The sequence below is a fragment of the Mugil cephalus genome, chromosome 7, assembly GCF_022458985.1.
Source record: "Mugil cephalus isolate CIBA_MC_2020 chromosome 7, CIBA_Mcephalus_1.1, whole genome shotgun sequence".
Lineage (NCBI taxonomy): Eukaryota > Metazoa > Chordata > Actinopteri > Mugiliformes > Mugilidae > Mugil > Mugil cephalus.
Genome location: NC_061776.1, coordinates 1,457,169 through 1,483,356, shown reverse-complemented (window position 1 = coordinate 1,483,356; position 26,188 = coordinate 1,457,169). Strand labels below are relative to the sequence as shown.

At 39.2% G+C, this 26,188-nt stretch overlaps 1 protein-coding gene and 1 pseudogene across 1 annotated transcript; both read left to right on the top strand.

The window, feature by feature from the left end:
- The first annotated feature begins 3,854 nt into the window (after positions 1–3,854).
- LOC125010590 lies at positions 3,855–24,545 on the top strand. The gene is made up of 5 exons (XM_047589336.1): positions 3,855–4,007; positions 16,367–16,438; positions 21,055–21,224; positions 21,396–22,386; positions 22,589–24,545. The coding sequence occupies exons 3-5, from the start codon at positions 21,125–21,127 to the stop codon at positions 24,543–24,545; spliced, it is 3,048 nt and encodes a 1,015-aa protein (XP_047445292.1). The 5' UTR covers positions 3,855–4,007; positions 16,367–16,438; positions 21,055–21,124.
- On the top strand, positions 3,991–12,783 carry LOC125010591 (annotated as a pseudogene).
- Positions 24,546–26,188: the final 1,643 nt, after the last annotated feature.

Below are 26,188 nucleotides of genomic sequence, written 5' to 3'. Positions count from 1 at the left end.
CTAAGAGTAGAACAGCCTATTATTCTTCATTAATAGAAGAAAACAAGAACAACCCCAGATTTCTTTTCAGCTGTAGCCAGGCTGACAAAGAGTCACAGCTCCGTTGAGCATCTATTCCTTCAGCCCTCAGCAGTAATGACTCCATGAGCTTCTTCTCTGATAAAATTGTTGCATTAGAGATAAAATTCATAGCACCCTTCCATCTGTCAAAGATGGAAGTACAGTGGCATTAGAAACCTCTGTAGGACCTAGTCAGTATTTGGATTCTTTCTCCTTAATTGATCTTCCTGAGCTCACTTCAGTTATTACAGCATCAAAACCATCAACTTGTCTTCTAGACCCCATCCCAACTTAGTTGCTCCAGGAAGTTTTTCCATTAATTAATACCTCCATATTAAATCAGATAAACTTATCTTTATTAACAGGTTATGTGCCCCAGTCTTTTAAAACTGCTGTAATTAAACCATTACTTATTATTAAACCCACTCTTGACCCAGATGTTTTAGCCAACTATAGGCCAATTTCCAACTTTCCTTTTATCTGTAAAGTTTTAGAAAGGGTTGTTGTCAATCACTCAAAGCAAGTGCCAATAATTGAAGTCCAAGTGGCGCAGATAGCTGTTGAAAGGTGTCATAGCTGCCAAAGAACTCTTGGTGCAAAGGTGGCAACCACCGCATAACCTCATCACTAAGAAATGGTTAATTTACTTTAACGACATTATATTACGTGAGCTGTCTACAATATGGATTAACAGTGGGAGACACTCCACTGTGGAGATGTTGTTAAGCACAGCAACATCTCATCCCATCTCATCTCATCTTCCATACCCCTTAATCGTCACTAGGATCGTTGGGATTGCTGGAGTCTATCCCAGCTGTCATCGGATGAGAGGCGGGGTCCACCCTGGACAGGTCACCAGCCTATCACAGGACCAACACATAGACAAACGTTCACACTCACACTCAAACCTAGAGTCAGTTTATGGTCACCTTTCTATGGCAAGCCAAATTAACATTTAAAAGCCAGACTGGATATATGTTGCACATATCTGTAGCATTTCAGATATCGGCAACTCCGTTCTTCCTAGGACACATGATGTCACTTTAGCCATTCAAGTGTATGGGGTTTGTCATTACAGATATCTAGATATTTCAAACTGGAATTACTACTAGTCGTAATTCAGTTACAGATATCTGGAGTACCCGGAGAAAACCCACGTTCCACCCAAACTCCACCCAGAGAGCTGGACTCATACTGAGACCTTCTTGCTGGGAGGCTTCAGTGCTAACCACTGAGTTGCTGTGCTGCCCTAGTAATAATTGTTATGACCAGATAAAAAGGAGTATGAGGACGCAACATAAAAACCAAGTTGGTAAGGTTGTTAAACAAAGGTTTTTATTAAATGAAAATTGTTTTAACAAAAGAAGATGAGGCAAAAGGGAACAAAGGGCGCTCGGATGCTGTTTAAAAGAACAAACAAGTATAACAAAAAGAGAACTCTGAACAAAGACTATGCTATCTTATATAAAACAAAACGGGAAACAAAAACCTCACTATCTTATTTACTTGTTGATAACAAAAAACACATCAACATAACACATCCTGTGTGTGTAACCAGTAGAACCATCTAAACCCCGCCCCGGTCCCAAAACAAGCGAAAACAACCTTCGTACTCACAGACCAAGTTAACCACAGTTAACATGCACGATTCGATAACAAACAGGGCGAGCTCACACAAAACACAATAAGCCGCCTCACTGCTTCGGGCTCCCTGGTTTAAATGCCAGTGATGCTGGCAATTGGGGGCCTCTCATTGGCAGTGCGTGGAGGTGCATCCTGATGCTGTGCCACTGACGTGTGTGACCCCGCCTCCCAGTTGGTGGAGGCGGGGTCACACACACACACACACACACACACACACAGACACGCACACACACACACACACACACACACACAGACACGCACAGCCGTAACATAATGTACAAAATAGTATTACATTATGCTATATATTTGACAATGTAGCCATACATTCTCTCAGTGTGCTGTCTATGTCTTTGTATGGGGAACCTAAAATAAAAAAATGTCTTTGGACTGGAGAGAACCAATGGGAGTGGGAGCCTTGCCTGTAGTAAGGCTTCTCTGAGATCCTCCTTTAATTTCAGACACATTTAGGACTACCACCCGTTCACTGTGTTTACTGCTCTGTTTCTTTAAAGCTCACAGAGACAGAAAAATAAATTCTCTGTCTGGATTGTATAAAACCTTCAACTGGATTCTTCATATGAGATTAGAAGTCTGAGAATAAGGGCTTATGGGGTTACATCTGATTCACACCTGCTTAAATGAGGATTGGCTGGATGTCCATTTACAGTCAGTACTGTTGAATTTTTGTTCAAACCATTTACTACACCATCAGTCTTTGGTGAAATGGGCATAAACTGAAGGTTTTAGATTACACAGCAAAGGTACACATCATAGGTAATAGTAAATGAGCAAAAACAATTACTTACAGTACAAATGTGTGCAAACCTCTGGGTGAATGTTGTCTTATCAGAAATCACATCTTCTCTGACACGCATGCGCCCACATCCTTTTTTACATAACAGGGTGCAGCACAGATGACTACTGAGACTGACGCCGGCACAAACCTGTAGAACTCACTTTTCAAGTTTGCAGGGTTGAGTTTCAGGGAAACAGTCAATGAACTGTAGGGTTGTTAAAAAGTTATAAATACTCACTACATGCTTACATGGACAGTGAGACAACACTTCAGTTCATGGCACACAAAAATATGACTTGACAGAATTACTGATGATCAGATTTTTCATAAATACATTTCTGTAATGACTTCTAATCTATACCTACACAGTAATTTACAAAATCTTCAGTACACTATTATAAGACTCCTGCTTTGACGGTCAAATCAGCACAGAGGATTACTGGCTGCAGATCTGGTGACATACACACTCCTGCTACCCACATCAGACAGAGAAAGACAGAACCATCTTATTTTTATATAGTAAGAGCTGAATTGCAACTAAGAAATATTTGGTACAAAGATGTGTATCGATATACCAGTTGAATGAAGTGTGATATGGTTGATATTGTGTTCATTGAGATCAGGCACTGATGCCTCAAACCAAGGAGGTTCTAGGTTCCAACCTGCCGGGCAGCTGGGGCTGCTTCCCTCTTTCACTTCTTTCTATGCTTACTCCCAGTTTCCTGTTTGGTCATTAAAGTGATTATTATAGTGTTATTGTGTCATGTGAGAGGCCTCTGGCACTTTGGTTAATTTGATGACCCTGTGGGGTTATAGACGTTAGTTCATGTTTGTGAGTTTGGAATTTGCAGTAAAAACTTCTTTCACTTTCGAGTTTGAAGGGTTGAGTTTCTGCAACATGTAGCGTGGGAGGAGTGTGCGTGTGTGTGTGTGTCTGTGCGTGTCTTCTCTATATAAATGAATGCCATACAAAGGCAAGTGAACCAGACCTCCTCTCTCCTCCTTCATGATCAGAGTCGAACTGAGCAGGTAAGAGCCTGAACATCCTGAGCTGTTCATGTGTTTATTACATGTGTGTTAAATGTAACAGACTCTGTAAATGTTGTCAGTGAATCTGCAGCTTAGGACCATCAACATCTTTACTGTCCAACTAACCAGTGTCAGTAACTAGAGTCCAGGTTATAATAAACTGGGAGAGTAACTAGAGACAATTAAATTCAGCTGTGTGATACATGTACCACACAGATGCAGCATGAAGAGGGACATTATCAGTGGAGTTTGGTTGTTTGTTTAATCAGGGAGGTACAAGAAGCAGGAAGTAGGAGGACAAAGACAAACTCTTAGTGGGGAACAGAAGGCTGAGACACTTTACCAGGAAGAGTCGGTACCAGGAAGTCAGGCAGACGAATGCTGGAAAATCTCAGGAAAAAACATAAAACTGGAAGAGTGAGTGTGATTTAAAGAGTATACGCTGGTCTGGATGGATGAGGAGTGGTGGTGCACACAGGTGAGATGAACTGACTGACAAGGCAAGACTGAGTAGAGCCAAGGCGTGGTCAATGAAAACATACTAAGAGGGCTGACTGAACTGTGACACCGAGTAAATTCTACTGTCAATGTGATTCCTGGTGTTTGTTGTTAACAAAGAAGACATCAGTGGACGTCACACTGGACCCTTCACTCCCACATTAATGTGTCCATCTGCAGAAGACATATGAAGTAAGTGACAGATTATGTTTTTACTACTTTTCATAACTCAGCTAATGTCTCGGTGGCTGGAGGGGCCTCTTCTCTTCTTTATCATCATGTCTGTATTTTAATGATTACATCTAGTCAGGGTCACGTCCTCATGCTGTTGACGTCATGTCTGTCTCTGAGACACTTCTGATCCAGCTCCAATAGTCTGTTCTACATCATCTGTTCGTCAGTGTTTCAGGGTGTATCACGACTTTCTACACCCATGGTAGTGAACAGTGGTGACCCTCCAGCCCCAGGCCCCTTCATCACATAAGGCCAACTGCTCCAGCAGAGCACATTAGTCATTCACCAACAGAAAGTACAACAGACGGTGTTATCTGTAGAGGCTATTCAATAACGATGAGGCAACAGATTACAAGCAATATTATTAATATTTCACAATGATATTGTTTAAATATTAGTTAAATGAGGCCCTTAATAGTTATCCATTTAATATGAGTACATTTGTATAGAAATTAGTACGGAATTTATTAACACCTAAACAAAAATATTGAGTTGATTTGAAAAAGATGATCTTCCTAATGTGCAAATAGTACCTTTAAAAATTAATTTAATGTATGATATATAATTGAATAAGTAAATTTATATTAATCTGTGCAGATCCTTCAGAAGTGCATGTGCCAAAACATGAATTAAACATAAACATTCATTTTTAATTTGTACAAAAAAAACAGGACAGTAAAAAACATTTCTACTTGGAACCAATGACAATCGAAATGCCACTGACATGTGAGGCAGAGTCAAATTGCAAAATTGCAAATATTGTACTTTCAAATGTGCAATTCACAAGCTTTGTACAAGCTGAACATAGCATAGCACAAAAGGTTGCAGTTCAACTACAGTCTCATTTCAAGTCAGACGTTTGCTCTAGAGGGACTAGACTTTGTTTGTTCCTCCAAGTTTTCAGGGTCCTTTAACATGAAATTAAAAGGTGTCTTAGTATAAAACTGAGAAAGACATATTGCAAGCATATCACATTACCAGACCAACCATTCATAATCGTTTTCATAGTTTTTAAATCGATTTTATTACATATTATTTTCTTGTGGGCCTTGGTCTCAAATTGCTCTTTATTAGGGCTACGGGGCAATGCCTGATGCCCTGTTGTTATCCTGTGTGTTTTTTTTTCATCTTCCTCCTTTTTTGGTCCCTTAACTGGTGTGCTATTACTTTTCTTTCCGAAATATGATGTAAGTCGCGAAAAACTACGACACATTTCCTATTGAAAATGAATCGGACGACTGCTCAGGCAAACTTTCACCTAGAGACTTCATTTAAACTTTAAAATGTAGACACAAGCCTTGTGTATTGGTGTATGGTGTGTAACACACACACCTGCCCACCCACACAGGTAACTTTGTAATTACAGATATACACACAGGCACGCGCAAACACACAGGTACCTTTATGTTCTTACAGTTACACACACACATGCGCGCGTAGGCATGCCACACATATACACACACATAAACACACATAGACACATGCACACACAAACACACAAGTAACTTTATGTTATTACAGTTACAGATACACACAGGAAGGAATCTCTCACACACAGGCTAACTGTGCATACAGTAAGCTACCTGTGCTAACTGTATGCTAGCTGTGCTAAATATAGGCTAACTGTGCTAAATGTAGGCTAACTATGCTAACCATAAGCTACCTGTGCTAAATGTGAGTTAAGTGTGCTAACTGTAAGCTAACTGTGCTAACCATAAGGTAATTGTGCTAAATGCAGGCTAACTGTGCTAACTCCCATGTTGACAGAGACGGTACCTCCGGCATTTCAAAATTTCCCAGAGGGAATTTTCTAGTTTTTTTATATTCTCTATTTTGACATTTGTCTCTGTGTTCATCCCTCTGATTGAGTCTAGAGATTTTGAGAATCTTTCACAAGGAGCACTGAAGCTGTTAAAAAAAAAAAAAAGATACTACAAAAAACAAAAACAGAGGTCACAGATGAGGGCAAACCCATTTGAGACAAGGTACCAAATTTCCAATCTCAAACATCCTTTAAATTATTATTTAAAAAAATAATAAATAAAAATAGGGAAAGGAAAAACACAAGGTTTTAGACGTGACGTAATTTAAAGCATTTTAATGACATAATTGAAACTTCCACACCAATCCACAAAATTTTCAACACCAAAATAAACACTAACGCCAATATAAAATGAAATTGCAACTCTAAAACTAACAATGTTCATGGACTCATTTTACAGGTGTTCTTGTCCGTCTGCGTCTGTATGACTGAAAGCAACAATAACACAGAAACCACAGAAAACCTGCTGTTATCCACCCATTTTGTCTCCATGCAAAATGACAAAATTTAAAAGCTTGAAATCATTAGAAGAAAAGAAAAACGGAAATTCAATTTCTCAGGAACACAGGAAAAATATTGGTGGTTGCACAACATTCAGATAATGTAAAAATTCTGAGACCTCTTTAGATTTTAGTAACTTTCGGCAGTTATTTTTTCTGTTTCATTTTTACTCACTGTGGTGTCATTTTTCACTGTAATATGAAGTCCTACACCTCTATAGATTCAGGACACACAGGGCTATAGACTGATGTAACTCAATTATGTCTAAATGCAGTGTAAAAAACTTTTAAAACCTGTAAATAATTAGAAAAAAAGAAAAACGGAAATTGAATTGGTCAGATTTTTTTCTTGTAAAATATTCAAAAAATTATGAATTATCATATACAACACATTTTCAGATATCCTGAAGCATAAGGAAGATAGGAAAAATATTAGTGGTTGCACTACATTCAGAGAATATAAAAATTCTGAGACTTCTCTTGATTTTAGTAACTTTTGGCCGTTTTTTAATCCGTTACATTTTAACTTACTGTGATCTCATTTTTTATTTTAATATAAAGTCCTGCGCATCTATAGGTCAGAACAAACCCGGCTACACGCTGATATAACTCAATAATGTCTCCGAAGAAGTATAAAACAATCCGAATGTAAGAAAACATTGTAAAAAGAACAGGATTGTTTACTTTCCGCCGGCCACATACACACAGACGCTCCTTCGCACTTACACACAGGCGCTCACACCTCCTCCCCTCCTTTCTTTCACACTCCAGGGGGTTGTTTATTCCCTTTAACTTGCCCTATAAGGCACTGGGAGCAGGCAAAGGAGCCTGATCATTGGTTCTGAGCGGTTCTGACCCGGATGACGCGTCTGTAAGGCACCACCCAGGAGAGAAAGGTTCAGCCAATTGTTGAAGAGCGATCACAGGCTGTATGCAAATCATTCAGGGCTCGCTGGAAGCAGGAAAGACCGTAGAGTTTATGCCTTTTTACAGAATTAATCTGGAGCAAAGTGTTAATTTTCTGCGGATTTTTAAAGATGACGTTAGACCGAAGCGATGTTGATGAAATTTCGTAAAATTGGTCCCTTTTCCTCTGTAAAGTTTCGATATTTTAATGACGTCGCCTCTGAGGCATTCAGGCACCCTCGGAAACTTCAGAATCTCGCGATTGTGCCAGTCTTTACAGCTTTCAGATCGGACAAAGGGTTTGTAAATACGAGTAAATACGGGCGGGCTTGGGATTCAGAGGGTTAAATGACTAACGTTAGCTAACAATCTGTTCATCAGTCACATTTTCATGTTAAATGGCCGTTTTTTCCAGTTTTTCGGCGGCTGGCTCACAAAGCTTCACCTATCAAACTAAACACCGCTAATCAGATAGGAAACAGTATTCTGTAACTAAAATGTATTCAGAAACTTCTTTAATGTACTGTTTATCTGTAGAGCGAGTAAGTGCAGGGGGTGGAGGTATCAAGGAGATTTAAAATAATATTAATAATTGTATTGATTGAATTGGGTAGATGTTTTGATATTATGTTTTTGCAGTAAACTAAACGAGGCCTATTTTTAGTTTTGTTTGCATTTAAGTTTATATTTAATTCATATCTTAAAATGTACAGAGTTTAAAATAGCATTTGTCATTTTGCTTTTTATTTATTTTCCACCATAATAATTTCTTGTTTTCATTTCAGTGCAATAAAAAATAGTCCACAACCAGACAGTCACATAGGCTACACTTTTTTAATTGATAGGTTGGAAACGCATCTCTTTGTGTTGGGTCTTCAGCCTATATTGCACCAAATGGAGGAATTTAGTCAATGATTGAGGACAGTGATCCGGTCAGTGAATGTTACTGATCTACTGATTAGCGTTGCGTCACTGACTCCACTCAGTTCGCGAACGGATCATCTCAGCCTCTGGAGGTACTGACTCGGGGAACGAATCAATTTTCTTCCAGCGCTACCCTCCAATATTTTTCTTGTGTCTAAACTTAACAGTCCATTGTACTTATTTTCGCAATGCGAAGCTGTAATGCTAAGCTAAATCCAGCAAATAGAGTCTTGCCTTCGATCCATATTAATTCTTCCAAAATGTATAATGCCCTGTTCATATTATAGATCAGCAACATCACACAACTACATTAACATACCGCCCCACAACAGACGCCAGCTTTCTGTTGCTATAAATCTCTTCTTCTGTGATGGCTCATTTAATCTTAATTTAACACTACATACGTTCTTCTTACTAGCACAATGATAACAAAAGAAGTTAGTTAGTTTTGTTTGGACTGGGATATTTAATTTGATTTCACCAGAACTTTGGGGAAAGGACGTTTCATTTGAGGAATGATTGCACTTGAAGAACGTTTACTCTGATTTCACCTGAACATTGGGGGGAATTTAGACTGGTGGACTGGGGAACTGATTTGTTTGTCCTGTGGGGCATTGGACATTAACTGTTGGGACAGTTGAGGTCTTTATCTGTGGGAATAAATTCATGTTATTGATTGATGACTGGGGGGAAATATTTGAAATGTGTTTTTGTTGTTGTTGTATTTCACTTTGAGTTACCATGAAATTTTACTTCATGAAAAGACAAAAGGCACATAACTGATTTCTTTAGTAGTGCTGGTGTTATTTCCTTTAGTCCTTAAATATGTTTTTACCCTGAGATTAATAGATAGATTTAACTGTCTGTCTGGTTCCCAGTTAAATTTAAACATTATACCTATTTTGGCCTTTAGTTATGCTGCATTGGAGATGTGTCTTTCTCACAGAGGAAATTGTGGGCAGAGTTCTTCCTGTTTTGTCCTGAAGACTTTTAATGTGACGTCCTCTAAAAACAGTTGTTTATGAACTCGACTCAGAGTTGAATTGAAAGAAGAGCCAGAGACTGGCTGTGTCTGTCTGACCCTGGGTGAACTTTGTTAGACAACTGTGGTCTAAGAAGCTACAGAGGCAGGATTGTTCATCTATCTGTGTTTCTCAGTTGTGTGTTATGGAGTTTACTGTATCAGCTCAGTCGTCCTTGTATCCCAGAGGCTATGAAATGTTTCCTTTCGTTTAAGGCATTAAATAGTTCAGAGGATTCATTGTAAAATCTGTTTTTACTATTAAGTTGTGAACAGGAATGTCTCTATTAAGTTGTGGTCTTTGAGGGAGGGGCCTCTGTGGATCAGCCCACAGATACTTGATCAGTTTGGGATCTAGTGAATTTGGAGGCCAGGTCAACACCTTGAGATGTTCTTCATGTCTTCTGAGTTGTGTGTGTGTGTGTGTGTGTGTGTGTCTGCGTCAGGCTGCATCCTGCTGGGGATGGCTATCAAGCTGTGTCATTGCAATGGGGTGGGGATGGGGGGACTGGTCTGGTGTAGGTGGGGGCTACATGTCTTAATAACATCCTCATGAATGAATTCCAAGTTTCCCAGCAGAACACTGAATTGTCACTAGATGGTTTAAAGTCCATTTATGTCTCCTGTCAGTGGTCATAATGTTGTGGCTGATCAGGGAGTAATCTTTCTTGACATTGACATTAACACAAAAAATCCTTTGTACATCACTGACTATTACTCAGCTGAGATGAGAGTATGTGCAGGGGACAGATGCACAGTCAGGGATGAGAACAACATCTGGACGACAGTCGCTACAGGAAAGACATTGTAATGAAAGAGCTGAGACCATATGTGACTAAGCTGCTGCAGCATTTACACAAACATTTACTGTACAGAAGTGATTCCTCATATCTCACACTATGTATTTAGTGCAGTGTAGCAAAGCTTAGTCCAACATTCACTACTGTACATAGGCTGCTGTATTCACCTTTGTATCTTCCCCTTCCTGAACAGGGAGGCTTCCTCAATAGTTCTCTTGGAGTCAAATGTGCATTTAAAGAGAAAACCACCAACACACCAACAACTGTAGCATCAGTGTGAAGCAATGACTCCATGTTTTCTAAGGGCACTGTGTTGTTTTTGGTTTTAGGAGTTTTGCAGACAGTGACTGAATCAAGATGTTTTGAAATCTCAACATCTCTGGGATCATAAACCAGACGACAAAGAACAGTCAGCAAAGGTTTGTCATAATTTGTGTTGTTTTCTGAATCACTTAAATTGTTTTATTAGACTGTATACGTATTCGGACATCAGGAACACATTTATTCTTGTAATGCTTGGTGTGACACAAACAAAACATGATTATATCATCAGAGAAATCAACTACCAGCAGTTAATATTATAAAATGAATGGGGAATCGTTCTGCTTGGTGTGTTTCTTATTTGTGGACAAACCACTGACTAGTAACAGCTGTGTAGTGTCATGGTGACTGGAGTTGTGGTTATGATTTCTTTTTTTCTGATTTTTCTTTACACAGATTCAGAAAAGAAGTTCACAGTCATAGAGTCAACACTCATCATGAGGATGGACGATCTTCTCTGACCATGAAGAGTTTGTTGTCTCATTACAAATAACTCTCCATAGTGTTGGTGGAATTCTTAATTGTATCACAATGGCTTCTGCAGTTTCACAACGTCCAGGCTTTTCAGATAAGTCCAATAAAAGACTTGCAGATGCTGTTAAAGGAAAAAGCACTCTGTTGGAATCTGAGAAAGGACCTCTCTCTGTTTATAAGATTCCCCTGAAAGAACAACAAACCAGTGTATGTAGTGTCTGCAGATGGTTCAGTTTTGGGAAAGACGTCACAAAACACAGTCGTACCATAATGGTTGTTGGAGCAACTGGTGCTGGGAAGTCAGCTCTCATCAATGGGATGATCAACTACATTCTAGGTGTTAAATGGGAGGACTCATTTAGGTTTAAGTTAGTTGTTGAGGATCAGTCACTATCTCAGGTTCACAGTCAGACCTCTGAAGTCACTGTGTACAAAATCAACCACCAGGAGGGGTTTAACATCCCCTACTCTCTGACCATTGTGGACACTCCAGGTTTTGGAGACACCACAGGAATAGACAGAGACAGAGAGATCACAGAGCAGATACGTAATTTATTCTCTTCTGGACATGGTGTCACTGAAATTGATGCAGTGTGTGTTGTAGCTCAGGCTTCTTTACCACGACTCACACCAACACAGAAATATATCTTTGACTCAGTGCTCTCAATCTTTGGCAAAGATGTGGCAGAAAACATCAGAGTTCTGGTCACATTTGCAGACGGTCAAAAGCCTCCAGTTCTAGAGGCAATCAATGCTGCAGGTGTCCCATGTCCTAAAACTAAGAACGGGCTGCCACTTCACTTCAAATTCAATAATTCAGCCTTGTTTGCAGACAACAAATGTGCTGTGAGTGGAGATGATGAAGATGATGATGATGATGATGATGATGATGATGATGATGATGAATAAGATGGAGGATTTGATCAGATGTTTTGGAACATGGGGATAAAAAGCATGAAGAAGTTTTTTGGTGCTTTGAATCAAGTAGAAACTAAAAGTTTGACACTGACAAAGGAGGTCCTCAGAGAAAGACAACAGCTCGAGGTTTCAGTCGAAAATCTGCAGGTGAAGGTTAAAGTTGGTTTAGCCAAGATGGAGGAAATGAAAGAGACAAAAGAAAAACTGAAAGAGTTTGAGGCAGAGATCAACAGAAATGAGAAGTTTGAGTTTGAAGTGACTGTCACAAAGCCTTTTCAAGAGGACATTTCTGGCTCTGGAAACCACATCACCAACTGTCAGACATGTCATGTCACCTGTCACTACCTTGTGCTATACCAAATGATAGAGATAAAGCAGGCTGTGCTGCAATGGGACCAGATGGATACTGTAAACAGTGTCCAGGCAAATGTCACTGGAATGTACATTTTAATCAGAAGTACAGATGGGAGTATAAAGAAGTTAAAGAAAAACAAACTGTGAAAGAGCTGAAGGAAAAATATCTTAAAGCCACAGACGCTAAGAAACCTGTTCAGACATTGATTGATAAACTGAAGGCTGTATATGATCGTATCCAGGATGAGGTGGTGAATCTGATAAAGGAATCTGGTAGATGTCTGGACAGACTGAAAGTGATAGCACTGAAACCAAACCCTCTGTCCACTCCAGAGTACATTGACATGTTGATTGAAGGAGAGAAAGCTGAGGCCAAACCAGGCTGGAAGAAACGAGTTGAGTCTCTGATGAAGATGAAACAAAAAGCAGAGTTCATGGCTAAAGTAGAGAAAGGAGAGAATCTTCTCAGTTCTCAGTTTTAATTAAGGTCAACAGGACAAACATGACACTGAGACTAAAACCAACAGAGACCAAGACAAGGACGATAACTGCAGTGACATTAAAGACCAAGACAGTAGAGATGATAGAAACCAAGAGGAAAAGACCAACAGAGACCAAGACAAGGAACAGACTGATTCAGAGACTGAGCTCAGTTCTGATTTAGTTCAAGATGTGACTGGAGTTTTATTCAAGTAGTCGATTACATGATGTCCTGTGGCTTTAAAAACACAAGAAAAGATGTGAAACATAATTCATTAGTACTTTTTTTTTCTGTGAGAATATTTTCAGCTTTAATTTTCTTTAATGATGATGATTTTTTCATGATGATGATGATGATGATGATAAGGATGATGATGATGATGGTGATGATGATGATGATGATGGTGGTGATGATGATGATGATGATGATCTCTTAGCTCTGCTCTTCTCTTCTCTGGACTCTTCTTGTGTTGGTTAATGCTGCTCTGTGGGATTAATAGTGTTTAGTAGGTAGATGATGACTAACATAGTAGCTACACCAACGTAGTCATTTCTCTAGTTTTTACTTTGTAGTAGTTTAATCATGACTGTGTTTTGGAGATACAGAGACCATATATTGATTATTATGTATTATTTTCTTTGTGATTGACAGTTTTCTTTCTGATAAACAGATATTTTATGATCTCAATTACTAAGTGTCTTTATTACAGAGATATCAGAGTTTGCTTTTGTGGTTGTGTTAAAGTTGTTTCTATCTAAACAACAGGAAGAGAGTAAATCATGACTGATGACAGAAATTCTACTGGTGTGAATTAAATCAAATGAGATTAACCTGTGTTTAATAAACTGGCTTCAACTAAACTCTGAGGATTAAAGGTTTTAATTCTTTTATTTTATCTCTTGTCTTTTTGTTTTAAAGGGAAAATTGTGAAGATTGAAATTGTGAAGTTTCTTTGTAAATCCTCTAGTTAAGACTGTCATGTAGGTGTTAAGAGAACATGTCGCTGTAGAATATGAGAGACAATGATGCTGAATGGACAAAGAGAACAAAGAGTGGAAATATTCTGGAGTGAACCAAAGAAAAGCAGCATTAATATATCATAGTAACTGAAGCTGTTGAATGTGTTTCAGTGTGTGAAGTGAAGTAATCAATAAACTGATCATCATGAATGAATCAACACTCAGGTGTCTCATGTTTAATGAATCCAAACTGTTGATATCTGGTAACTACAAACACATGAATCAGCCATGTGACAGAATACAGCAGTTTGTTCTTGGTCCACAGGGTGGCAGCACAGCATCGGCTGTAATGGTGTAACGCAGATGTTGGACCTGAGAACAATTATTACTGGAAGTTCAGAGATTAGAGTTTTTACTGACACACAAGAATGACTTAGCTAATGAAAAACAGGAACAATCTGAAAAAGAAAAAGAAAACCACGGCCATCCCCTTGGTACCAGCATGCTAGCTAGTGACAGGTTACACAATTAAAACAATATTACATCATTAATATTATTGGTCAGAGACTTAAGAATTGTCCGTTTTGTTTTTCTGTTCAATTAATACATATCAACTTAAATAAAATGATATGAATTTTAAAAAATGTAGGACAGTTTTATGGATTCTGCTCTTTTATTAAGAATAAATCTTCCTTTCACTTTCAGAATTTCTTTGTGTCATTGGAATCACAAGCTGTAACTTAGTTAAAATATTATACTGTAACATAGAGAGATGTTTGGACTCATTCAAGGATTAAAAAGATAAATCTCCACTTTAGAGAATGAATCCTGTGGAAAACATGAATCAATGAGTCAAACCTATTGTTGTTAGGAGACAGAGACAGTATCACACACAATCCATTCATTATCACATATATCACATATCACACACATCATATATATTAAATTTGTTTGGATCCTTTACATGAATGTGTTGAACATTGTTTCTGTCCCTCTGTAGCTTTGAAGGTGTGGTGAGTTCACTGCCTCATCCTTTCCATTTATCCTCCTCAGTTCAGAGATATTCAGGACAACTTGTTTGACTATTACAGTGTCAATCATTCTCTCCCTTCTGGGCTCTGAGAGCTTCAAGTTCTTTATTATTGTTTTTCTGGCTAAACAGCCCAAAGCCTTCATCACTGTCTCTCCTCTGGCCTCAGACACCCTCAGACCTTCATGTTATCGCTCCTGTAGCCTCTGACGGCCTCAAGCCTTCACTGTTATGTCTCTTCTGCCCTCTGACAAACTTTTAAGCCTTCATCATTATCTTACATCAGGCCTCTGCCTCAAGCTTTCACCATTATGTCTCCTCTGGCCTCTGGCAGCATCAAGCCTTCATCATTATTTCTCTTCAGGCATCTGGCAGCATCAAACCTTCTTTACTGATTAGATTAGCTCTGACCTCATCATGTCATGATCACAGCTACTCCATCTATGTAAAATAAACCTTTCTCACTTGGGTTAATTTATTTTGGCTGAGATCTAACAGGACAAATGAACCCAATCTTCAATAAAATGTTATTATTACATCATTAAATATCTAATACTTTGTTCAGGGTCCTTTGTCGCACTGAGGACATGTCCTCTACTCTCTCTTCTCTGGCACCAAGCTCCTGTCCTCTGATGTCTTATAATTAACTTTTCACTACTAACCGCTGTGTCCCCCCTCTCTGTTTCTACCCGGCTGGTCTTCAGCAGATGGTTCCTCCATATGAGCTGGTTCTGCTCAAGGTTTCTGCCTGTTAAAGGGAGTCGCCCTCAGGCTGCTCTGGAGGTTTCGTCGTTTTTGTGAAACTGAATTGAATTGAATTGAAAAGAAGTGGTGTATACAGCTGGAACAAAAACTGTGTGCACTTACATTATAAATATGTGCGATCCTCTGGGCGAGTGCTGTTGTTTCAGATGTTATATCCTCCCTGAGATAGACACACCTCCAGGTATTTACTGTTGGTCAGAGGGAAGAAGAGATAAGACTTTCAGGTTAACAGGGGAAGGTTTCGGGGAAATGGCCTCAATAACTGTAAAGACATTCAATCTGATTTGCCATAAGTAAAAACATAAAAGTCTGTGTCTTCAGTTTCTGTTTCTCAAGTAGATCATTTATACTGAGCAAGTTCTGAACAGTTAATTTAACTAATCATTAAGAGAACTATGTGGTTTAACCATGTATGTGGTGCCTGATGTGGCTGTATACACCTGAAGTTATGACTGACCCTGAGATGATTAATCAACTGGCTGTTGGATGATATTACACTGTTCAAAGACCTATGAACTGTAGATAAAGAAAGGAGGAGTGAGTGAGTGTGAAGTGAGGAAGAGAGGGAAGTGAACCAGTCAGGCAGATGAAGGCTGGAAAATCTCAGGAAAATACATAAATCTGGTAGAGTGAGTGTGATTTAAAGAGTATACGCTGATCTGGATGGATGAGGAGTGGTGGTGCACACAGGTGAGATGAACTGACCGACAAGGCAAGACTGAGTAGAGCCGAGGCGTGGTCAATGAAAACATACTAAGAGGGTTGACTGAACTGTGACACCGAGTAAATTCTACTGTCAATGTGATTCCTGGTGTTTGTTGTTAACACAGAAGACATCAGTGGACGTCACACTGGACCCTTCACTCCCACAGTAATGTGTCCATCTGCAGAAGACATATGAAGTAAGTGACAGATTATGTTTTCACTACTTTTCATAACTCAGCTAATGTCTCGGTGGCTGGAGGGGCCTCTTCTCTTCTTTATCATCATGTCTGTATTTTAATGATTAGATCTAGTCAGGGTCACGTCCTCATGCTGTTGACGTCATGTCTGTCTCTGAGACACTTCTGATCCAGCTCCATTAGTCTGTTCTACATCATCTCTTCATCAGTGTTTCAGGATGTATCACAACTGTTAACCGTTGTTACCTCTCTCAGAACGCTTTAGCTTCCTGCTTCCTGTCAAAGTGTATTTCTGTTCACACTAGTGAAGTTAAAAGAAAGAAGTGAGAAGGTCTTAGAGAGACGGTCCATATTATTAAATATTCTGAGTATGCTCTCACTTAGCTCCTACATTAGCCTAAAATTCCTCAGCAAGGTGGCTTATCTCAGGACTGATTCCAGGACATTCTTATTCTAACTCTGATCAAGGAGTGGACTAGTTTTATCAGGGGAGCTCCAGTAATTTGTAATAATCATGGAGGTCATCTGTGATCTTAATCTGTGTGAATCTGCCATGTCGGTAATATGTAGAGCAGAGGTGGACTGGGCAAAAATTCAGCATTTTCTTTCCAGGCCAACCCACTACATTATCAGTGTGTCGATATACAGGATATATTTTATATATATTTATATATTTTCTCAACGTTTGCAGATTTCTTGTTTCTCATATTTTGTTTAGTTTCTGCATCATAGCCTTTGAGGATGGAAATTTCAATCCTGTTTTGTGTTGCACATGTCAGAATTGACATTGACTTGACTTGACGAGAATTTCACGAATCTTTCATCTTCTCTCAGGTATATTACAAAGGAGAGTTGTACTTCTTGATAGCAGTTAACAAATTAAACACATAGCTGTAGACGGAGACAGACTTTGATGATCCATCAGGGAAATGAATTGGTCATAATACCTTGAAAAAAGATAAAGATGAGCTGTTATACAACTGGATAGAATAAAGACTAAAATCATTTCTGTAGTGTTCACTATAGGAACTGAATCATTCTGCTGGAGAATGAGCTCCTCTGTCCCTCTAGTGTTTGGTGCAGTGGATGGGACGGATTTTCCATGATGGAGAGCAGTTTGTCCAGTGTCCTCCTGTCCCTCACGTCTCCAACTCCCTACCAATCACATGTCCAGCATTTTGGACCAATTTGTTGATCCCAATTGTCTTTTTTTGCTGGTACCACTCCCCCAACAAACCACAGCAAAGAACAGGGCCCTTACTACAACAGACTGGTAGAAAGACTCTAGTAACTCTCTGCTCACATTGAAAGACCTGAGCTTTCTGAGAAACTAGAGTCCACTCAGGTCCTTCTAGTCCACAGCATCATTGTTGTCCCTCCAGTCCAGTCTGTTCTTCATGTGGACTCCCAGGTACTTGTAGCGGTCCATTACTTCTACCCTGGTCTTGTCCATGTTCAGGAGTAGGTGTTTTGCCTGGGACCACTCCACAAGGTCCAGTGTCCTATGCTTCACTTCCTTTGCTGCATTCAGAGAACTGTCAGTCACAGACTGGTAGAACATGAGTAGCATCTCACTGCATACATCGTATGGTCTGAGTCACTGAAGGAAGAAGAGTGGACTCTGTCCCTTCCTGTACATGGTGTCTGTGATTGCAGACCAGTCCAGTTTGTTGTCGAGGTGCACCCCTAAGAACTTGCACCTTGCAGACTGAGCCAATTGCAGCCAGCCTAGCGGATGATTGGCCTTTCATGTAGCCAGTGAGCTGCTCTAAGCAACGATATGTGACATGCCTAATGAAGTGTGGTTTCCTTGGAGAAAGCATGCAAAAAAATGTGATTTTACTTCATTAATTCTATATCAGTTGCTCTAATAACTGTTACAAAATATAATTCCTCTGAGTGTCACCTTTTCAGTGGATCCCATGATTATGATTGTATGTTGGGGCGTTTAAAAGTTATGGCCTTTTCATTCACAAAGTGTCCAAATGGCAGTTTGGAAATTCCTGGTTATACAAAAAGAGTTACCAAAAAATAGTTTTGGTCAGTTGTGTGTGCAATTTGAACTGGAAGTAAGTGAAACGTTCAGTGCATTTACATGCATGTGAAAAAAACTGTTATAGTCCTTAATCAATGGGACTATAACAGGAGAACTTAAGAGCATGTAAACACGTTACTCCGATTAGAATCGGAGTTCTCATTATCCAAAACATCCAAGAAAGCTGGTCGCAGAAGAAGAACAAGCTAAACGGAGCCGATAAAAGATCCGTCGAGGTAAACAGAGCCGGTAGAAGAACAGTCTAAGAGATTGTGCCATCTATCTGCTCCGGAAGCAGCGTGAACATTACGTACAAGATTAAAAAGTGTACTATTATCCCTATGGTTGTTGTTTGAAATACCGGTCTGCCACATGAACGACTCTTGTTAATTATATGACGTAAAAGGCCAACCGGAAACTGGGCCATACTAACGTGGTATTAACCTGCTGAAAAGACACATATCGCCACCTACAAAAAGGCCTGAATGTTAACCCCGGCCACATGGCACAATCCATTTGAACATTGCATTTCATGTGCCTGTACTGGAGTTCATCTTCTGTTAGACATTTATTGTTGTTTTATATTTTTTTATTCTTTTTACACAAAGACCAATTTTGACATGAATAATCATTATTGTCCATTATGTCCATATTAGTGTTATTTTTTCATTCACCCCATCAACTTTTGTTTGTCCACCTACACACCTACATGGTGCAGGTGCAGTCAGTCAGTGCCATCAGTTCTCAATGAGCAATCAGTTCCCTATTTAAGCAATGAAAATCTGGGCCACAGCCCTTTAGCAATCCAGGAAGTAACACAGGTCTTAGTGAGAATGTTGTGTTGTGTGTGGATGTTGACCAGAGGGGATTTGTCAAAGTTTTATGAACTCTGAGTGTGCACCCCCAGGGACACCGCACACGTTTGAATACTCTTTATTTGGTTTCTTTTAGTGCGTCAGAGTTGCAGTGGCCGTGTTGGTGGACATGGTCACAACGGTATGATGTTTCCCACAGGGTCATATTGACAGGCTAAAACCTGGTATACATACGATAATCATAAATGGTATGATCATTCTATAAAACACAAAATAAATGAAATGAGTAAATACAAATGTTTGGATTCTTTCCTGTACAGAACTTTGTACGTGGCTTGGGATGGGTATCGTTAAGGTTTTATCTGATACCGATTTATTTTTCTCGAACCATCAACACATATTAGCAAGTACAAGTTGCATCAGTATCCACCAAAAATATAATTAGTATAATATAACAGTCCAGAAAAGACCAAAAACAAATCTAGTTGGAGGGACAGGATGAAGTCTTTCTTGTTCTTCTTCCTCCATATCATGTTATTACACACAAAAACAAAACAAAAATCATTCATTATTTTTGGAACATTAAATATTATTAACATCATTTCTGTGTAAGTCTAAAATTATCTATGTCCAAATACTTATTTATTAGACAGGCCTATATTCATTTTTAAAATTTGTCATGTTATTGCACATTTTTATTTCCTCCTCCATATCCTTCCATATCCACACTGAAATAAATGATGTATCACATTTATTGTTGTAAAGTTTTGCTTTTTTGCCAGGATATGATCATTAGTATTTTTATTGCACACCTTCTTATTCAAGATTTTCCTTGATGCACTGATGCTGTTTGTGAGACACATAAAACACTAAAAATGTCCTAAAAGCAACTACGTGCTATTCATACCTTTCTATGTGTGATCAGCTGGAAGAGCGTACTTGGGTGTTGGAAAGTAAAAAAAAGAATCAAAAAAGAAATCACTTAATGGAAGAGTGTAAACACAGATTATTAAAAACTAAATCAGCAACACACCATCATGGTTCCTCTTCCATGGTTTATCATACCGCGCATGCAGTCATTGTGTCTCAGAAAGTCAAAAACGTACCATCTTAAAAGTCACATTTCCTCTGATCTAATGTCCACTGCTTGTGTGTCTTTGTCAAAGTATTTTTGTTGATATTTCTGTCTTCAACCAAATTCCCAACAGCAAAAGTCTTTCCTATTTATTTATTGCAGAAATCCTCACATATGAATATTGTCAAGTGGGATGGGTGTTGAGGGGAGGACGCAGATGCAGGACTATAGATGAGGCACGAAGTTCAATCAAAAAGTATTTAATAACAAACAAAAGGCGCTGCAAGCATGGCAGGAAAATACAAAATCCAAGAATCAAAAGAAATCACCAACATGACATGGAACCATGGAACATGGTATGAAGAAATTAAGCTAACATTAACGATGCAACAAGGAACAAAGGGAAAGGCAGGGCTATATATACACATGAGGACTGAGGGATGACGAGACACAGGTGAGACACATGAGGACAATCAACACAGGTGAGACCAATAACCAATCAAGAGACAAGGAGGCACAAGACAGGAACCCCGCAACTTAACAAAATAAATCAGGATACACAACAAGACACAAAATAAAAGACAGACATAGAACCTTGACAAATATGAGTCCCATGCTCATCAACACCAGAAAACATTTATTTGTTATGGAGCTCTCTATACGAACTGTCCCTTCTACATTGCGTCTACAGATAAATGAATGGATGTTGAATACGAGTAGAGTCACAGACCTGATATCATCTGCATTCACCAGACCAACAGATGGACCCTGAAGCCAACAGAACTATGGAGGTGGTGGCACTGGGCCGACCATTCGGCCTCGGGATGCTGTATGACTGCCGCAGAGACTCACTCATCCCTGGTAATGTCACCTCTGATTCACTTTTTGAAACCATAAATCGTGGAACCATTCTTATAAACAAACGAAAGATTTATTTTACATTTATACATTCATATATTTGAGGATTTTAATTTTTTGTCTGAAAATTATGGAGGCAATAACAGATCATTTAACCTTGATGTGATTTGACAGGAATGACTCTGTGGGACCAGAATGACCTGCAGAAATATACAAGGGAACAACCCAGCCCTAACAGTGACTTTGAGATAGTTGCATCTGAGTCAATTGAGGATAAATTATCAGCACTAAATGTTGAAGCGTCTCTTAAAGCAAGTTTCTGTGGTGGTTTGGTAAAAGTTGAAGGATCAGCCAAATATCTGAATGATCAGAAGACCTCTAAAAAACAGGCCAGAATGACACTGAAGTACAAAACTACCACAAAGTTCCAGGAACTGTCAATGAATCATCTTGGAAAAGGAGATGTGAAACATCCATACGTTTTTGAACAAGGTTTAGCAACTCATGTAGTCACAGGTATTCTTTATGGGGCACAAGCCTTCTTTGTGTTTGACTGCGAAGTTTCAGAGACAGAAAATCATCAAGACATTCAGGGCAACTTGAAAATGATGATCAACAAGATACCAACCATTCCTATAGATGGTGAAGGTTCCCTGAAAATGGAAGATGAGGACAAAGCGAAGGTTGAGAAATTCTCGTGCAAATTTCTTGGAGACTTTTCTCTAACAAAAAATCCAGTGTCCTATTCGGATGCTGTTGAGGTCTACCAAAGCCTGCCAAAACTACTGGGAACCAACGGAGAAAATGTCGTACCAATGAAGGTCTGGCTGTTACCACTGACAACTTTAGATTCTAGTGCAGCTAAACTGGTCCATCAGATAAGTATCAGATCAGTTCACCAAGCACAGAAACTCCTGGAGGACTTCATGGAGCTGGAAATCAGGTGCAATGATGCACTGAGTACCACCACCGCACAGCAGTTCCCACAAGTCTGTAAAAAGATTAAAACATTTAAAGAAATGTGCTGTGAGTTCAAGCTGGAGTTCCAACAAACTTTGGCCAAGAAGCTTCCATCGATCCGAGGAGGAGGAGAAAAGGAGTCTGAGCTGGTAGACGTGCTGAAGAAGAAACTTGCTTCACCTTCAACAGAGACCAACAAAGGGCTGTAAAAAGAAAACCATTTAAAAATCTTATTCAACCAAATTCAAACAACACCCAAGACGCTTCTAATCGGATCTAAGGAGGAACTTCAAGAGTGAGCGATAGTGTGAAGATTTGCTTCACCTTCACCATGAAGACCTGAACCAGTATCTCAGTTATCAAAATCGATCTTAAACAGATCAACCGAACACCACATTTATTCTAAGACAGGAACATGGGTTTCCATATCAAGGATCTAGTAGTACAGATATGAAATGCGTGTATGAAGGGGTAAAACTCTTCAATGATTCTGCAGAGAAGTACAAGGAGAATGAGAAGGTGAAGTTCGTGACAGTGGGTTTAACCAATGAGAGATATAAAGGTTCAAGCATCTACCTTTATAAAGAAGGCTTTCTTGTCAATGAGAACTGTGAGCCACCTTTAAATCTTGAAACTGTGACAGCAGGAGACACCAACCACAACAGTGTGACCCTGAAGATTTCTCCTCCCAGATATGGAGCCGAGAACACCAGTGCAGTCAGTGATTTCATTAAAACGTTACCTTACATCAGAGATTTTCATCCAGAGAAGACAAAGCTCAGTAAAAGACTTGTTGATGCTGTTAAAGTAAAAAGCACTCTGTTGAAATCTGAGGAAGGACCTCTCTCTGTTTATAAGATTCCCCTGAAAGAACAACGAACCAGTGTATGTGGTTGCAGATGGTTCAGTTTTGGGGAAGACGTCACAAAACACAGTCGTACCATAATGGTTCTTGGAGCAACTGGTGCTGGGAAGTCAACTCTCATCAGTGGGATGATCAACTACATTCTAGGTGTTAAATGGAAGGACTCGTTTAGGTTTAAGTTAGTTCATGAGGATCAGTCACTATCTCAGGTTCACAGTCAGACCTCTGAAGTCACTGCATACAAAATCAACCACCAGGAGGGGTTTAACATCCCCTACTCTCTGACCATTGTGGACACTCCAGGTTTTGGAGACACCAGAGGAATAGAAAGAGACAGAGAGATCACACAGCAGATACGTAATCTATTCTCTTCTGGACATGGTGTCACTGAAATTGATGCAGTGTGTGTTGTAGTTCAGGCTGCTTTAGCACGACTCACACCAACACAGAAATATGTGTTTGACTCAGTGCTCTCAATCTTTGGCAAAGATGTGGCAGAAAACATCAGAGTTCTGGTCACATTTGCAGATGGCAAACAGCCTCCAGTTCTAGAGGCGATCAATGCTGCAGGTGTCCCATGTCCTAAAACTAAGAACGGGCTGCCACTTCACTTCAAATTCAATAATTCAGCCTTGTTTGCAGACAACAAATCTGCAGCTCACAGCATGAGTGGAGGTGATGATGATGATGATGATGGAGGATTTGATCAGATGTTTTGGAACATGGGGATAAAAAGCATGAAGAAGTTTTTTGGTGCTTTGAATCAAGTAGAAACTAAAAGTTTGACACTGACAAAGGAGGTCCTCAGAGAGAGACAACGGCTTGAGATTTCAGTCGAAAATCTGCAGGTGAAGGTTAAAGTTGGTTTAGCCAAGATGGAGGAAATGAAAGAGACAAAAGAAAAACTGAAAGAGTTTGAGGCAGAGATCAACAGAAATGAGAAGTTTGAGTTTGACGTGACTGTCACAAAGCCTTTTAAAGAGGACATTTCTGGTTCTGGAAACTACATCACCAACTGTCAGACATGTCATGTCACCTGTCACTACCCTTGTCCTATACCAAATGATAGTGATAAAGTTCGCTGTGTAGCAATGGGACAAGATGGATACTGTAAACAGTGTCCAGGCAAATGTTACTGGAATGTACATTTTAATCAGAAGTACAAATGGGAGTATAAAGAAGTTAAAGAAAAACTAACTGTGAAAGAGCTGAAGGAAAAATATCTTAAAGCCACAGAAGCTAAGAAACCTGTTCAGACATTGGTTGATAAACTGAAGGATGAATATGATCGTATCCAGGGTGAGGTGGTGAATCTGATAAAGGAATCTGCCAGATGTCTGGACAGACTGAAAGAGATAGCACTGAAACCAAACCCTCTGTCCACTCCAGAGTACATTGACATGTTGATTGAAGGAGAGAAAGCTGAGGCCAAACCAGGCTGGAAGAAACGAGTTGAGTCTCTTGATGAAGATGAAACAAAAAGCAGAGTTCATGGCTAAAGTAGAGAAAGGAGAGAATCCTCTCAGTTCTCAGTTTTAATCAAGGTCAACAGGACAAACATGACACTGAGACTCAAACCAACAAAGACCAAGACAAGGATGATAACTGCAGTGACATTAAAGACCAAGACAAGTTAGAGACTGATAGAAACCAAGAGGAAAAGACCAACAGAGACCAAGACAAGGAACAGACTGATTCAGAGACTGAGCTCAGTTCTGATTTAGTTCAAGATGAGTTTTATTCAAGTAGTCGATTACATGATGTCCTGTGGCTTTAAAAACACATTTTTCCAACCTCAGTAATAATAATAATAAAAACATCAAGTCAAAAACAGATTTGAAACAGAATGACAACTTTAAGTTTCTTGAAACACTTTATGATGTTGCTGTTGTTTAATTTTAATCATGACTGTGTGTTGGAGATACAGAAACCATATATTGATTATTATGTATTTTTTTCTTTGTGATTGACAGTTTTCTCTCTGATAAACAGATGTTCTATGATCTCAATTACTAAGTGTCTTTAATACAGAGATATCACAGTTTGCTTTTGTGATTGTGTTAAAGTTGTTTCTTACTGAGCAACAGGAAGAGAGTAAATCATGACTGATGACAGAAATTCTACTGGTGTGAATTAAATCAAATGAGATTAACCTGTGTTTAATAAACTGGCTTCAACTGAACTCTGAGGAATAAATGTTTTAATTCTTTCTTTTATTTTATCTCTTGACTTTTTGTTTTAAAGGGAAAATTGTGAAAATTGAAATTGTGAAGTTTCTTTGTAAATCCTCTAGTTAAGACTGTCATGTAGGTGTTAAGAGAACATGTCGCTGTAGAATATGAGAGACAATGATGCTGAATGGACAAAGAGAAGCAAAGAGTGGAAATATTCTGGAGAGAACCAAAGAAAAGTATCATTAATATATCACAGTAACTGAAGCTGTTGAATGTGTTTCAGTGTGTGAAGTCTGTGAATGTGAAGTAATCAATAAACTGATCATCATGAATGAATCGACACTCAGGTGTCTCATGTTTAATGAATCCAAACTGTTGATCTCTGGTCTTTAATTCAGGCCATGTAACTACAAACACATGAATCAGCCATGTGACAGAATACAGCAGTTTGTTCTTGGTCCACAGGGTGGCAGCACAGCATTGGCTGTAATGATGTAACGCAGATGTTGGACCTGAGAACAATTATTACTGGAAGTTCAGAGATTAGAGTTTGTTACTGACACACAAGAATGTCTTAGCTAATGACAAACAGGATCAATCTGAAAAAGAAAAAGAAAACCACGGCCATCCCCTTGGTACCAGCAAGCTAGCTAGTGACAGTTTACACAATTAAAACAATATTATATCATTAATATTATTGGTCAGAGACTTCAGAGATGTCCGTTTTGTTTTTCTGTTTGATAAATGAACTGTTTATTTTTCACCCGATATATGGGGTGAAACACGCCACAGGAAAAAATAAATAGTTCATCATCAAAGTGAGACTGTGGCTGCTCCGGTTTCCAGTGAAGTCAAACTCCTTGCTTTTTCCACGACTACAAACAAGCCACAGCTCCCAGTGAGAGGCTTCATTCTGCTCTGTCTGACAGTCCATGGAGCTGAAGTCTAACGTGGGCCCTCAGCAGCAC

Bases quoted from the DNA above. Each gene is read 5' to 3' on its own strand.
- LOC125010590 (XM_047589336.1), top strand. From the start codon at position 21,125: ATGGACCCTGAAGCCAACAGAACTATGGAGGTGGTGGCACTGGGCCGA. The intron at 21,225-21,395 runs GTAATGTCACCT...GTGATTTGACAG, and splicing joins CAGAGACTCACTCATCCCTG to GAATGACTCTGTGGGACCAG. The intron at 22,387-22,588 runs GTAAAAAGAAAA...ATTTATTCTAAG, and splicing joins ACAGAGACCAACAAAGGGCT to ACAGGAACATGGGTTTCCAT.